Raw genomic sequence first — 16,142 nt, 5'->3', positions numbered from 1 at the left:
CCAGTTACTGCATTTTCTACATTAGGACAACATTCGTTTAGAGTATCTACGTAATACGAGATAAACATTAATCATAACCTCGTTTCGAAATTCACGTTATTAAAAAGTAAATTTGCCTTTTACGAACGTTTTCCCCATTTTAGATTTTTATGCTCTGAAAATGTATGTAGGTATATCATGCGTCATTTTAAAAATCCTGTAATAATATTGTATTACTTTTGATGAACTCGACGGTATGGTATGGTATATGCTTTTACCGGATAATCTTCTAATAAATAATAATTTTGAAATTATATATATATACCGAACGGATAAAAGCATGAAACGCGTATGTATGTATATATGTATGTATGTATGTATGCAGGCACGTAAATTATATTTTCATGTCGCGTGAGCAATTGGAAACTCGGTGACGATTAAGATGAAACAATGCGGTTACTTTGGTTAATTTTCCTATACGTTGTGAAATTCTGCTTAATAGAAGTTATAACTCATTACGTTAACGGCATCGTTACTTGACACATGGAGGTGTGAGATTTCAGGGTTGTTCCCGCATTGCTAGTAAATGGAAATACGTGTCTACGTTTTGAAAGTTTACCCTCCATGGTAACGCAAAATTAGTTTCTATTTATAGGACTCTCCCGATTGAACGATTTTATGTTTAAAAGCAGAAACGTTACGTTAACGTTAACAAAATATTCATTTACACGTCAACGGTGAATAAGTTTTAATGAATAACTATTCGAACATTTTACTTTTCTAGTTTCTTTTATATTTTAAGTACATACATACATACATACATATGTACATAAGAGATAATAATCCTAAGAAAAATTATCTTACGTGAATCAAATCACAAATCAGGATAAACACACGCAGAATTCATTTGCATAAATAACGAAAACTTTATCAACATCATCATTGTTTCAATTCTCTCTGTTATTATTACTTGCTGCTGAATTATTACAAAGCTATCGATATCGATAAGTTTATACGTAGTTAGAAGAGAATCATGAACAATAGCTTTGGAAGAGCGGAGAATATCTGTAGTGAAAGATACCAGTTAGTTAAGCTTGCCAGATAATAGGATCGGATAACAGAGAGTTTCCTGTATTTACGTTATAAACGCAAGGAACATGTATTTTCTTTTGAAAGATAATTAAATATCTTTTAATAATCGCATTGTTGTTCCTTTTATCGAAAAATAGTAAATGAGTCTCATTATTTTATTCATTTTCAAAGAAAACAGAAAATAGTCAATTTTTTATACAGCGACCTAAAAAAAAAAAAAAATAATATCCCTGCATTATTAATGCAGTCAAATCTTTTATTACATATATATATATATATATATACATATTTGCATTTATATACTATCGAACCCATAAAGCATTGCTTTGAAAAATAATATTTCGTATAGAGAAGATATACAGTAGGTCAACGTGAGGGTATATCTTCCTATTCGGTATAATGAATCAAGATAAAAAAAGAGAAACAAAAAAGCAGAAAAAAAGAGAAAGAAAAAAGGAAAGAGGAGTGAAACTAAAGTGAGATATCTCGAGAGATGAATAGCTTCCGTAATAATCCAGGAGTATTCGCGTAGATCGTTGGCATTCGTTCATGTACGATCGCGGATGATCAGCCAAGGTAGAAGACCCTCACGTACCTATCTCGTACGTTCCTGTTATTGAAATGCGGTGGCCTATCTCGACGAATCGATAGAACGTTTAGATGCATACACGCGGCTACGCATCAATAAAGGTCTCTACGTATACGCTAGAAATGCATGAATGTGTGCAAGTAGTGGTAATGCATACACACATGCAGTAGAAGCGCGTGATGCTCTCTCACAACGGCCTGGAACCTAGTTTCCTGCGAAGCAGTGTCTCTCAAACGACCTCCTCGTAAATCTTAATGGAATACCACGAGACGCTTCCTGGGGCCGCTTTCACGATGATATTACGGCTTTGTGAACACTCCCGAGGAGGAGGAGGAGAAGGAGGATGTTCCTGCATCTTTCCTCTCTTCCACCCTTCCTTCGGTATCCTACAAACCTCTTTCTCTTCGATGTCTCGTTTAATGTGACATTTAAATTACTTCAAACTATAAATATTCTGTCGATAATAAAAATTTAACTTGTTATTTATATTATTCTTATCAAATATTATTCTTCTCTCAGTATCAATTGTAAAATATTTCAAATGTAACATATACGATGTATTTGAGAGGGTTTGATTTTCAATAAATCAGTGATACGTGGAATTATGCTGATACCATGTATTCCTGATATACCCATTCCAGAAGACCGAATAAATGTTTGCTTCTCGCTTCTCCGTGTACTACAAGTAGTCAACAGTCAGGTATCTATCTAATACAACTATCACATAACATAGCAAGTACGAGTACCTCTCTGCCGAACTTCGGAAGAGCATCTCTCACAGTTCTCATGAACCACTTGTTCATTATGTAATCATACGAGCATTTGTAGATAGATAACAGCCCTGCACTGACAAAACAGCTGTTATATGTATACGTATACGCGTATAAATAATTACTAAGAGAGATTTATTACTCGACACGATGAACATTCATCAACGAAATATACGAAAAGGGGCTACTTAATAATACTTATAATATGTCTTTTGGATTAATCTTATCATTCCTACGTTCGCGAAACTACCTACTACGATCGTTGACAAACACGAGCTGCGAGTCGTGGACAACTATCAGAAGCGAACCAGCCAATCGCAATGATCGATAAAGCGCAGCTAATTACCCGGACGTTCTGCCTCTAAATTGGTGCTTTGTTCTACCGAAATTAATCGATTCCCTCCATTCAATAACCGTTGGATGCTCGGCTATCGTTCGCTCGGTCATTTGTCCAGCACGAGTACGTTGCTTGTGTTCGTCTCTTAACTATCTCTAAATAGATTTCAATGGAGCTTGAAATTGATTTTGTATTTACCTATATATATATATATATACAAATATCAGATCAGATGAAAATTCTTCTACTACAACTTTTATTTCCATCATAAGTTTGGAAATAAAATAGTGGTTGTTTAATTTGTATCTAATCAGTATTTAGAGATTATAATAGTCTAATTAATATATTTCTGCCCATAGGAATTGCTTAGTTGGAAAGGCTTATCATATCAAGATCTCAGATTTCGGTACAGACAACGAACTATATGCCTGTGACTATTATAAGGTGGATGGAACTGTACCCTTGCCTGTTCGTTGGATGGCTTGGGAATCTATATTTTTAGTAAGTAACGAATGATAGTTGGAATAATATTTTGTTTTTTTTTTTTATAACGATCACTCTAATTAGAATTTATTTGTTAAAAGGGCAAGTATACGACCAAGAGTGATGTCTGGGCATTCGCTGTGACTCTTTGGGAGATCTTAAATCTAGGAAGGCGAATACCTTACGAACATTTATCGAACGAGGAAGTGGTCGAAAGTCTACGAAGATTTCATCGTGCTAACGAAGAAGACGGCTCGGCATCGGAAAGCGGTGGTACCGATGGAACAAACGATCATTTCGATTATCTTCCAAGACCTACAGCTTCTTCGAAAGATATTTACGATCTGATGTTAGAATGTTGGCGTCGGGAGGAAAGCGAACGTCCAACCTTCCGCGAGATTTCCTTGTTCTTACAACGGAAAAATCTCGGATACGCGCCAACGTCTTGATATTGAACCATCAACACCAACGAGGTTTATGATTTATTTTCTGAACATTTACGATTCTCCGATGTTACGAGAATCGAACGATGATTATTCGATTATTTCATCGAATTTTCTTCTATTACTTGTTGTTCATCGGTTCATTCATCGGAACAAATTTATTCGATGAACCTTTGACAACGTAGATCGTTTGGGAATCTTAATCAATGAGAATATCTTGAAATCAATCGCGAACGTATTACACACTGATGAATAAAATAAATATCTTCCAATTATTTAGGAATTTAACTTTGGTATGGTAAAGTAGATGGGGAAAGATATTTTTGACGATTACGTATCTAAGGAAAATAATGTCATCGTATTGGTTTTCTTTTTTTTTCATGAGAGAGTTGTTAGGAGCTTAAAAATCGCGAACATTCCTCTTATTCAGAATTAAATTCTAGAAACTCCCGCTTTTGATTGGAATCGTCAAATTGGTTCGTTCTTTTGCATTCTGTTTTCGAGAAAGAAAAAAAAAAGAGAATACGTTACATTTGAATATTTCTAAGAGACAAGAATATGACGTTGGACTGTGACTTCGACAATCCAATGAGTGCGCCGTGGTTCTTATTAAACTGTTTAATAAAAAAGGCTACTGCGTTTATACGACTGAACGATAGAACGGCGATATACGCCTCTGATGTAATAAACTTAAGATTAAATGAAAAAGAAAAGAGAACAAAAAAAAATTAAATAAATAAATAAATAAATAAAAAATAAAAATATAAAAAAGATAATGAAACTGAATAAAGGTAATGATATAAATTTCGTGAGAAAACTAATCAAGATTCTTCGTAATGTAAACATTTAAGAACAATACAATGTAAAATTAGCTATTAAATACCGCTGTGAACATTCCTGCATAGACGAGTACGTACCTATGCCATTGAATAATTATTTCATTGATATCGATTTTGATCATACGATCGATAAATTCAACACAATTGCTTTCGTAAATTTTAATAGATTTAAAATAACGATTTAGAGCGATTGTTTGTTTGTTTGTTCGCTTGGTTCGTTGTTTGTTGGTTTGTTTCTTTCTTTCTTTCTTTCTAACTATCTTTTTCTCTATTTAATTAAAAATTACATCGACCATAATGGCAATATATTATATTATAACAATATAAACGCTGTGACTATCGTTGCTAACTAATCGAAGATCGCGAAATGATGTGTATTATGTATGTTTGTGTGTGTATGTGTGTGTGTGCGCGCGTGTGTGATCTGTACAATGAAGGATGCGTTAATAATATAAGTATGCGTGTAACGATCTACTTCTCTTCGATATAATATAAAATAATAAAAAAACTAAACCTCTTTTCGAGACAAGTCTGCATGTATATATATAGATATATATACATAATGATGATAAGTAAATTTTATAGAATCAAATGGATGCCAAGCGACATGAATATACTTTCTAAATATGTTTTAAAATATTAATTTAAACCAAATAAAAAATACGACTAAATTTATCGGTGATTATTTAAGTTAATTTTTAATGTTTAACATTTTTTCAAATTTTATTCATTCATGTCACTTGATAGTCGGACACGAGGAATTTAAAAAAATGCTAAGAATTGAAATTCGATAACGTTTTACCATTCTTGTAGTGAACATTGCTATTGATAAATCTAAATGAATCATCGAAGAAAAAGTAAAGATAACAAAAAAATTACATAAATTGAAATTAGCATATGTTCGACTAACGGCAATATATCGAAATAATAATATAACGACAACAGATACGTTATTTAAAATAGAAGAAGGAAATTCTATATGCTAGGCGGGATCAATGATACTAGTATAAATATATCGTGCATAGGACTACGTTTTAATATACATAATAATAAACAATGATTATTTCTTTTGAATATCGCACAATTTCTTTCGGCAATCTTCTAAAATTATTGAAGGTAAAATCTTGTTAACCAGTTCACTGCGAATTGACGAGTATATACGTCGTAATAAAATGACAATATTTTCTGTTTAAGCAGAAAAAAACAATAGTTACCATTTATTATTTAACCAATTAGCTATGCGGTGACATCTTTGAAAAGTGTCTACCTAAATTGTGTCATATAATATAATGAAACGATAACACAAAATATTAACATTTCTGCATGACGAGTATACACGTCAATTATAGCTAAATGATTAAATTGTTAACGAACGAACGAACGAACGAAGCTTTTTGGAAAATATCATTTTCGCAAATGTTACAACATATCGTGCTGTGTTCCTTCGTGCTTATTTCAACGAATGAATAAAAATTTAATAAGAAGTAAGGAAGCATGGGAAATCGAAAAGCAATAGATAACAAAACAAACAAAAAAATCGGATTATATTATACAAGTGTATATATAAATATCTACGTAACGTGCATAATCACTTTGACGAAAATGAAATATGGGAACGAAAGAGTTCAACGAAACAATTCAATCAATTAAGTTCCATTGTATATGTACATGAAAGATATTAGATTACTACGAAAAATATGCTGTTGTCTTTCATAATGCTGTATCATTCTTTCTTCTTAATGCTTTATTGGTAATGCAGAAAAAAAGAAATGAACAACATTGTGAAACGTGATAGTAACGCGTAATCTTAACGTATAGGCGATGTTACCGTTAAAACGTTAAAAATACTATTTATATAAATTAATCTAATGCCATTTAAGGAAGTAGATAGTCAGAAAATTAGTCATATACGTTTTTCGAATATGTTCAATTCGAGCGTGACTAAAATCGAATTTATCTCGTATACTTATGCGAAATTCAATGAAATTTGTGTCTATCTGTATGTATGTCTTTACCTACAATTAATAATCAAACATGATTGGATTAATTTGTTGCAATACTGCAATATTTTTATCATCTTAAAACGAAATTCTTACTTGGTCTATGTTAAATTCAACAAATTTCGTATGTGAAAAATAAAACGAACGGATAGATAGACACACGAGGTTTGATTTTAATAACAACTAGAATAATATGAATAATAGTTGCGCTCGAATTAAATTGATATAAAAATAATGCTGCCTTTGGCTATATCGTTGCCCCTACTGCTAAAGAGTAACTCACTTGTCTACTCATGTGATAATTCAGTATATCTCTTCGTATCTACCTGTACCTAACTAGCTCGATGAGATTATCAGAAACGAAAGGATTACATTTTTCGAGCTTAGCATCATTATTTCGTAAGACAACAAAAGAAGAAAAAACAAAATGATACAAAACTTTTCGTTAGTTTTTTATTTTTTTATCGGAGTATCGGGAAGAACAATAATTAATCCCGTTGCTAGTATATCCGATTACGAATTTAAATTAAAAAAAAAAAAAAAAAGAAAAAACGTAATCCTTTCTTACCTGAATGAAATTAAATCGAGATGACTATTCTACCTTAATAATATGCGCCTTCTCCGCCAATTATATCGAATAATAATTTTTAAGTTCGTTGCGAAATAGAGCTCTGTCAAAGTCGTTAGCTAACGTGTGAGATCGCTACGTGTCTGAGGAAGAAAAAAAAAACGTCATTAAGAGAATAAGTGTGTTAACGTGTAATTAATTATTCATCCAAAAAAAAAACGAAAAGATAAAAAAAGGGAAAGAAAAGTCAAGGTCCCTTGTTTCGCCTCTCTTTGAAATACATTGCGCTCTGTTGTGTAAATTATTATTATATTATTATTATTATTATTATTATTTTTCTTTCTAGAAATACGTTCACTTCTTGTGCTATAAGTCAGTTGAAACTTGTAAGAAAAAAGAAAAAAAAAAAAACGAAGAAAATAAGCGACCATTGAATTTAAGATGAATCGAATTGAATTCCTTCTTTTTCAAAATGAAAAAAAAAGCGCTTCATTTTAAAAAGCATCGTATTTGCCGGTCTATTATGGAATTGAATGGAATCTTTAAAAAAAAGAAAACGGAGTAAATAATTAATCGGGAAGACTGTGAAAAAAAGAGCTCACCTGAGTTGTATCTTCTGTACCGGACGCGGGCAAAAGTTAAAACATTTGTTTTATTTGCTTCAACGTTATAACTTCTTAGACGTGGAATATTATTTCCTTGTCGACGGAAAAAATGAAATGAAGAAATGAGATCCAATAGTGGAAAAAAGATAATGTTTTGAGGAAATAGAAAAAGAGAGAAATAGGGTGAATAAGAATATAATAAGAAATGGAAACACCGTGCCCGTGTCCGTTATTACAATGCTATTTAAAAAAGGGAGAACAAAAAAGAAGGGAAGGAAAGAAAACCTTAATCGTTATAGTCATAAAATTATTTTGTACTAAAAACTGTTTATAATTTTGTATCTAATCTCTGTAAATACTAAACGGGTCGTTTTCGACTTATTAAAGAACAAAACAAAAAACAAAGAGGAGAAAGAAGAAGAACAAGAGGGGGGGGGAGAGAAGAAAAATAAACTTAGGAACAATGAAATAAGTGCGACGCAAGTGTCGGTTTAAATTAGACTGGTTTAAATGAGATCGTCGGAGGGTAATGTGATTAAAATCAAAAGTTATGGTTTTATTTCGTGGTTTTACTGTGACATGATCTTAACCATCCTATCAACCTGTGATCTTGTTTCAAGTGTATACTGGAAGAATATCGTTTTTTTTTTTCCTTATTTTTTATAGACCATAATATATACATCCATTGAATTTATCGAGTACAGGTATGAAAAAAAAAACGATACCACGTGGTAAAATCATAACTTCTGAAAATGATCACACACGTATATAAATATATATATAATTATTTATAATACACGTGCACGGATATACATATGCACATGTATACGTGTGCGTGTGTATATATGTGTAATATAACTTTAATTGGTAGTAAGAGAGTCGATGAAAAAAAAAAATAAGAAATGGATAAGTTAAATCGAAAGAATGTAATTAAATTTCGTATAGAGCGGGACTGGTAAAAAACGTAACGATGTACAACGATTTAGAAATTACTTGTATCATAAACGAATCGACAATTAAGGGACAAATCATAAAAAACTATATATGTTATTCGGTAGCTGTGTATATATAAATATATGATACGACATTATATGTAGAATATAACTAGTCACTTCTCGCGGTCACTTTGTAGAGCACAAAATGCGATCGACGATCGCGAGAAAAGAAAAATCTATGATAGAGGAGGAAAAACAACAAAAAAAGAAGATGAAAAAGAAATAATAATAATAATAGATGAAACAAGCTTGTTTCTAATATTCGATTGAACTTTAAATGCGATCAATAATCAATCGAACAACAACATTCACGAATTTTTCTGCTAACAACTGCGAGAGTATCACAATACATCGGTTTTTTAAAGCACACTCGACGAGAAAAACCGGTATACTATTATATTATAACGTGCAAAAGTATTGAATCGTAATACTTTGGTAATGACTTTTAACTGAAATCATGTTCAGAGAGGAAGGGGAAAATAATAAATTAGTCTCGTAGATGTATGAATATCATACAAATGAATATGTTTTCATTTGACAAGTACTCGTGCATGTATTTCAAATATTTGGTAAAATTATACAACCGTCGAGACTGATTATAAAAAAAAAAAAAATCGTTTCAATTAATCGAAGTTAATTAAATTCGTCTGATAATTCGTTGAATGTCGGATAAAAATGATTATACAAAGTGCTTGCTGTATTTAAAGTACTTACCAAAGGTATATATCAATGATACGAATTTCCTGCATGTGCAAAAATATCAAGACGAAAATGTCTCGTTTTAGAGTCATCACCAATAAAATACCAAAGTCAATACTTTTACACATCAGCATGTAATATTTTCTTAACGGGACAGAATCATTGCTAATATAATTATATTCACATGTTCGTTTATTAATCAGAACGATCTTCGAAGAATAAAATCGAGAGTCATTCTCAACTCATTACAACTCCTATTCTTGGTGTGTAATCGAGCATGAATCCTCCACTTTTAACGTAATATTTATTAGCATGTTCCTTATAGAGCTCAAATGTACGATATACGCGCGAGATCTAAAGAAAATAAAAAAAGAAGTAACAAAAAAAAACATTAAAAAAATAAAAAACCAAATAAGGTTCGTATGAATCGAATGTGCGACGTACTGTAATATTGCAGCCGATATAAGAAAAAAAAAAAAGAAACGGTTATTTGTATGTTCGTAAGGAATATGTTAATGCGTCTCGCATTAAATAATACGACTGTACTACGATCTGTTTTCTGTCTGTGTTTTCTTGTAAAGCCTTTTATAATAAATTAATCGATTCCTTGAAATGCATCGAAATCTGGGCACGTACGAAGCACAACGACGGTTTCTATTTGTAATAAGACAGTGGAACGGAATAATAAACACATTTGAAATGAAATTATCGGTCAACCCTTTTTCTCTCTCTCTCTCTCTCTCTCTCTCTCTCTCTTTTATGAAACACAGGAAATATTAAAATACAAATCACTTTCTAGGTGGAATAAAACCAAATGAAAATTAAATTAAATTTCTACTTCTTTCTTTTTTTTTTCCGAAACAATGAGCTTCTTCATGTTCATGAGAACCCCGTGTTTTACAAAACCAAATACAATGCGAACAATGAATCAAATGTCATTTCTGGCAGCGCGTATTTTTCGTAAGGTAAACGTTAACGTTAACGTTCCACGATGATTCGTTACGACTTAGGAAGTCGTTTTTGAAGAGACGCCGACGAAGAAGTGTTAAAGATGAGGCGTCGGCGCACGGGTAAGCCGGCTCGGCGCCAAAATCAGCTCGCCAGTTGCTTTCCGGTCGGTGTTTTATAAATACTGCAGACAGCCAAAGAGTGCACCGAACACTGGGAGGCCCGTTGTGAAGTTAGTGGAACTTACAAGTTCACCCTGATCGTTAAAAGTTCTTTTATTTTCATTTTTTCTTTTCCTTTTACCGATTGATATAAAGAAACGTACAATTTGTTTAAAATATATATCGTACATTTTATTTTCTCACATGATTTTTCTTATTATTTATAGTATTATAACGTGCGCTTAATTTATACGTATAAGAGAAAATAACGTGAAATGTAACTGATATGTCCTGATAAATTAGCTAGGACATTAATAGCTTTTCATTGGTTCGGTTTGGCGAACGTTGGTTACGTGACAATAAAGTTCATTTAATCATCAACGGCGGCACCATTTCTATAAGTGCAAGTACGATTATCGTTGAGTTTTATATAAAAATTGTAATATATAGAAATGATTAAATATGTGACACGTTTATAGTGCATTTAATATTTATAATAAAAGTGTGCATAAGTTCATCAATTTTATATTGACAAACATTACCCTAAATTATTAAACAGGATGAATTTAATGAAGAAGGCTATGGGTGGATCGATTCACAGGGTACGAGAATTCGAGTTGGAAAAGGTAAAATTAATGAATCCTTTATTGGAAAAATTAAAAGGCACGCACTTTAGTCATCATTTAGAATTAACTATGCCATACGGATTTTCCAGCGAATCGAGTCTTTGAGATCCCGAAATAGCGAGCAAGACTTAACAATACTTACTTACATTTGTCGAAATTACGAGCAATCTCCTTGTTCCTGGCATTAAACCAGTTTCCTTTCTTAATAACATTGCTACTTGACGATCTCGGAAAGATGACGCCACGCGATAGTCTCTATATATCATAATGATTTAATGTAGATATAGTTGGGACAGATTCTTGAATAGTGTCAGTTTTATGTTCATCGTGTTCACATTCAAGACATTGAACTGAGAATACGTAATTGTATTTGTAAACGACTTGCGTAACACGTGCCACGTGATCTCACGTTTGGTACTAACGTTAACGTTGTATAGAATTTTTCACAATTTATTATTAATCTAAATGATAAAACATTAATTACATTTGTTGTATAAACGACTTAATTATATGTTGAAAGTATAATTTATTAAGAATTTTACTTAACGATCGATCAAATCTTACAAATTAATTGTATTAAATTGTTTTCGCGCTAACTATGCAAAGTTTTTCATTAAACAATTTTCTTCTTAGTTATTGAAATAAATAAAAAAAGAAATAAAAAAGAAACCTTAAGACATTTTTACCATGGAACGAACCCTCGTTTTGTGACACAAAAACGTGATGTGTTCGTTAGGTGCCGACGTTAGCATGCGTCGAATTAAAAATAGAGACAGACGATTCGTGCGAGTAGAGTCTACGGATGGTGATCCACGCGTTCAACGCACAGTGATCGTTTAGAGATCGTTTCGTTAGGGGATCTTCTCGTATCGAAGAAGATCATGCAAGCTGCACCTGTTCCTTACACATTGTCGGCCAACGATGGCCGATTTCATCTCGACTTGGATACGAGCCACGTTAACGATATTAATCAAAAGTTCTTCATACCTCAGGTTAACTTAATTGACGAGTTCGATATACTTCAAATCGTCGGTGAGGGATGGTTCGGGAAAATTCTTTTGACCGAGCATCGCAGTACGCAAACCGAAATGGTCTTGAAAGCTCTACCAAAAGCGTACACTGGGCTATCGGATTTTTTTCGTGAATTCCATTACGGGTTACATCTAGCAGCACATCGTAACATCATAACTACATACGACGTTGCTTTCGAGACTGCTGGCTTCTACGTTTTCAGCCAGGAATACGCACCACTGGGTAAGATCAATGATTTACGTTCTGCTACGTGTCTGCCATGTTTCTTTAATGATTGCATACAACTTGTCTCGCAAATTTTCTATACTATATACATTCGATCTGTATTCGTCAGTAAATCTGATGCAACTCGATCAAATAAATACATATCGTTTAATTATGATATTGAAGATTATTTTTAAATTAATTTTTAAACTAATTTAATCGTTTAATAAATACTCGCGATTTTTTTTATTTAGATAATATAACAAAAAGGGAAAGATCCAAAATACGATTAATGAGAATAATTTCAAATGGATAACTAATAGTGAATGATGTATATTTTCAGGTGATCTAACGTCGAACGTAACAGAGACTGGTTTAGGCGAGCTACACGCAAAACGAGTTGCAAGACAATTGGCAGCCGCTGTTCATCATATTCACAGTCGCGAGCTTGTTCATAGGGACATCAAGTTGGATAATGTACTAGTTTTTCGAAGCGATTTCTCTCGTATAAAGCTTTGTGACTTCGGCGAGACCAGACGAGTTAACACTATCGTAAGAAGGCACAATGAGTGGCTTCCTTATTCACCCCCTGAGGTACTACAGATCAAGACCGATGAAACCTACAAGTAATTAAGAACTATACATTTTAAATATACGATTAGGTTGCATGATAGTTTACTTTAATTCTATTTTAAAACACAACTATCTACACCGATTTAATTTTACTACCATCACTTATTTACCAATCAGTTATTCTCACCAACAACACTACATTATACTTGAGTCATCCTATAGATCTATTTGTGATCACTATGCATCACCAATTCTGGACAATTAAAAAGGTCAATTGTCTTAGGCGATGATTAATAAAATTAATTGACAGTTTTGGTAATCAATATTGATTGACTATTAATTTAATGCAATTTTCAGAGCCCTGACATCTCATGACGTTTGGCAATTCGGCATTGTCCTATTTGTTTGCCTGACCGGATGCCTACCATGGCAGAAAGCAGCATTGGACGACCCACGATACACAAGATATCTAAACTGGCACAATGCGACGCTTAACATCGCCAAGAAACCGAAATTATTTCAGCTGATCAGCTCACGGGCACAGAGGTAAATATCTTAACTTTTAGTACGCATGACCACGTGGTATCAATCTAAATTGTTGATGCCTTTTTATTTTTCTGAGTATCAAAAATATATATATAAACGTTAGTAATTTCTATTATTTAAAAATTATTATATTTTGACGAAGTATATATATATATATTAGATAATGTTTCTTAAAGTTGTGCAAACAAATGAGTTAATGGATTCTTGTGACATTATATTTTTGAATTGGCAACCGTTCAAATTAGTTCTCTTTGAACCATAGTCTATTGAAATGTTTTTTGCGACTTTCAAATAATCAAATAAACATAATCAAATATTAACATATTTGAATATATTGACGCAGACTATTTAAGAGGCTGTTAGATCCTAAGGCGGAGAAAAGGCCTGTTAGCGTGTTGGAAGTTAATAAATATTTGGAAGACAGATGGTTAGCTAAATTGGGTGCTGAAAAAGCCTTGAATGGTAAGAAATATGTTGAGATTATTTTAATATCTCTAACCTCATTAATCTAGTTATATTACACGAAAAGTATAACAAACTTGTCCTACTTATTTCAGGTGGTGCTGACGAAAGAGACGAACTTTGTCCATCCATGTACAGTTTTCACAGTTCTTTGGAAGAAAAAAACCAACTGCTGCATACGCTGACTACTTATGGAATTGAAACGACCGTTGATCGAGCTAAAAAGAAAGACCGTATCAGGGAATGGATAGAAGCTAGTGCTATCGTAGAAGAGAACGAAGAGGATGAATCAGACATTAACGAATGTATCGATGCCCAAGAGTTAGAAGATAAGGAACCAGTTTCTATGAGAGGTAGACATTTTCCAGAAATGCATCCACCAAAGAAAGAAACGTCTGAGACTAAGAGAAGAAAGAGACGAACAGAAATGGTAACAAAAAGGCGTTCATCGGTTAAACCCGTTGAAAGGAAGATACCATTCGCTCCGCAAGTTGCTGAAGAACGAGAAACCGTTGCTAGATTTGCTAGTTTCCCTAATGGCGACCCCAGCCTAGCAATGATCAAGAAAGAAGAACAAAACACTGAGCCTTTAGAACTGAATACTGGACAGGTTATCAATGGAAATAAGATGGGATTAAAAAATAATTCAATTATTGATAATACAATATCCTCATCGGCCAATATTAATGATCAGATCATCGACGATTCTCAAAAAGACAACGGTACTACTTCAAGGGACAGTTCTGTGCCAACAACTAGTGGAAATTACGGTAGCAATGGTTCATCGATTGACGTCACTGTAGAAAGAACCTATTCAATTCCTAGAAACAGTGCTGTCAATGGGAAAGCACACGTTGAAAGTCCTCAAACTCCAACAAGGAAGCATCGTGCAAAGACGACGCCTTTTTCGGAGACGTCAACGCGTACGAATGAAATAAAGTTGAACGAAGCAACTAAAAGAAGTCAATCTGTCAGTGCGTTAATAACAACTCAGTCAGATAGATCGCCCTTAGTTGATAACAAAATTGTTAAAAATACAATTCAAAGGGTCTCGTCTATTGTTGACAAAGCTACAAACGATTTCGTTAAAAGAGTATCAGAGTCACCTACCTCTTTGGCGTCGTCAGATCTTCAAAAGGATGTACAATCAACGGAACAGAAAGAAAAATTAACAATTGTACAAGCAACTAATCCATTGTCCATGCCAATTGCATCTCATTTAGTGATGCAAAGTTTAAATGCACTACAAAGTGTCAGTAATACTTCGTTACCTCCTGATGTTTTGCCCTCACGTCCAACAGAAAAAATGTCATCAATTAAATCGAAGCAAACTACTTCGAATATCAATACTTTCGTATCTGGTAAAGATGTTTACGAACACTATGGTATCGCACAAGGTGTTATCATTAAAACTGAAGCTCCCATTCATCGTGGTTCCATCGGTGGTAGCGCTAGTAGGTCAGTTAGTAATTAAATTTTTTCGAATACTTTTACTATACTTTTTCCTTGACATTTTTGACATTAATATCATTGCCTTCAAAAAAAAGATCGAAGAATTCTAAATAAGACATAAATGAAAAGTTTATCAACCTCATCTCAGTTCGTTTTTCAAACGATTGTTTTGAGCCAATGAAAGTCCGACTTCGAAATGCAGAAAGGTAATTTATATTCATACACATGAAGGATAATTTTGACATTCGTACTTCGTTTTTATTTAATCATTGTACGTTTCAGATACTGCTTACATAATAATACCTGTCGGTTGACTAAGAGAGTAATATTAGCATGTTTTAAGAAAAAAGAAATTAATTTCACAGAGATTTCTTTAACAACGAGAAATGTTGTTAATCAAACAAAGGAAAGCTCTTGAAATAACGTCAATTTTATTATGAAAAAAAAGATGAGTATATTTTAATAATAATTATTTGTAATTTTAATATGTCTGATATCTCGTTGTACATATAATATGATTGACAAATTTTAATTAGTCTTGTATAATGTTTTTTTAAGCATCTTTAGAAAATCTTTGTTACTAGATAAGAAAAGAATAATGGTTTATTAATCAATTATATTCCTATAGACTTTAATAATTTTAACTCTAGGCAAGTGCTGTATACGAACCAATTATTCCAAGAATAATAAGATATATATATATATATATATATTATATAATGTATACAACCATTTTAAT

General features: G+C 32.7%; 2 protein-coding genes across 4 annotated transcripts in view; both read left to right on the top strand.

The window, feature by feature from the left end:
- Positions 1 to 4,421, top strand: part of LOC122526090 (epithelial discoidin domain-containing receptor 1-like) — a 100,438-nt gene extending 96,017 nt beyond the window's left edge. For both annotated transcript variants that reach the window (XM_043649256.1, XM_043649255.1), the window contains exons 16-17: positions 3,127 to 3,268; positions 3,352 to 4,421. In XM_043649256.1, coding sequence (XP_043505191.1) covers positions 3,127 to 3,268; positions 3,352 to 3,699 — 490 coding nt within the window. In that variant the 3' untranslated portion in view covers positions 3,700 to 4,421. The remainder of the gene's footprint in view (positions 1 to 3,126; positions 3,269 to 3,351) is intronic.
- Positions 4,422 to 10,746: 6,325 nt separating this feature from the next.
- LOC122526089 lies at positions 10,747 to 15,803 on the top strand. Of its 2 annotated transcripts, XM_043649254.1 has the most exons (9): positions 10,747 to 10,915; positions 11,068 to 11,134; positions 12,127 to 12,388; positions 12,714 to 12,996; positions 13,301 to 13,489; positions 13,833 to 13,951; positions 14,047 to 15,409; positions 15,499 to 15,609; positions 15,686 to 15,803. In XM_043649254.1, exons 2-8 carry the CDS (start codon positions 11,069 to 11,071, stop codon positions 15,515 to 15,517), a joined length of 2,301 nt encoding a protein of 766 aa, XP_043505189.1. In that variant the 5' UTR covers positions 10,747 to 10,915; position 11,068; the 3' UTR covers positions 15,518 to 15,609; positions 15,686 to 15,803. The 2 variants fall into 2 exon arrangements, with proteins under 2 accessions (XP_043505189.1, XP_043505188.1); XM_043649253.1 differs by lacking the exons at positions 10,747 to 10,915; positions 11,068 to 11,134 and having other exon boundaries at positions 11,383 to 12,388.
- The last annotated feature ends 339 nt before the right edge of the window (positions 15,804 to 16,142 follow it).

Source organism: Polistes fuscatus, unplaced genomic scaffold (assembly GCF_010416935.1).
Source record: "Polistes fuscatus isolate 324 unplaced genomic scaffold, CU_Pfus_HIC Scaffold10, whole genome shotgun sequence".
NCBI classification, from domain to species: domain Eukaryota; kingdom Metazoa; phylum Arthropoda; class Insecta; order Hymenoptera; family Vespidae; genus Polistes; species Polistes fuscatus.
Note: the sequence above shows the minus strand (reverse complement) of the source record. Positions and strands in the feature narration are given on the sequence as shown.

Excerpts from the sequence above, each read along its gene's own strand:
- LOC122526089 (XM_043649253.1), top strand. The coding sequence starts at position 12,016 with ATGCAAGCTGCACCTGTTCCTTACACATTGTCGGCCAACGATGGCCGA. Across the intron at positions 12,997-13,300 it reads AAGACCGATGAAACCTACAA|AGCCCTGACATCTCATGACG; the intron begins GTAATTAAGAAC and ends TGCAATTTTCAG. Across the intron at positions 13,490-13,832 it reads ATCAGCTCACGGGCACAGAG|ACTATTTAAGAGGCTGTTAG; the intron begins GTAAATATCTTA and ends ATATTGACGCAG.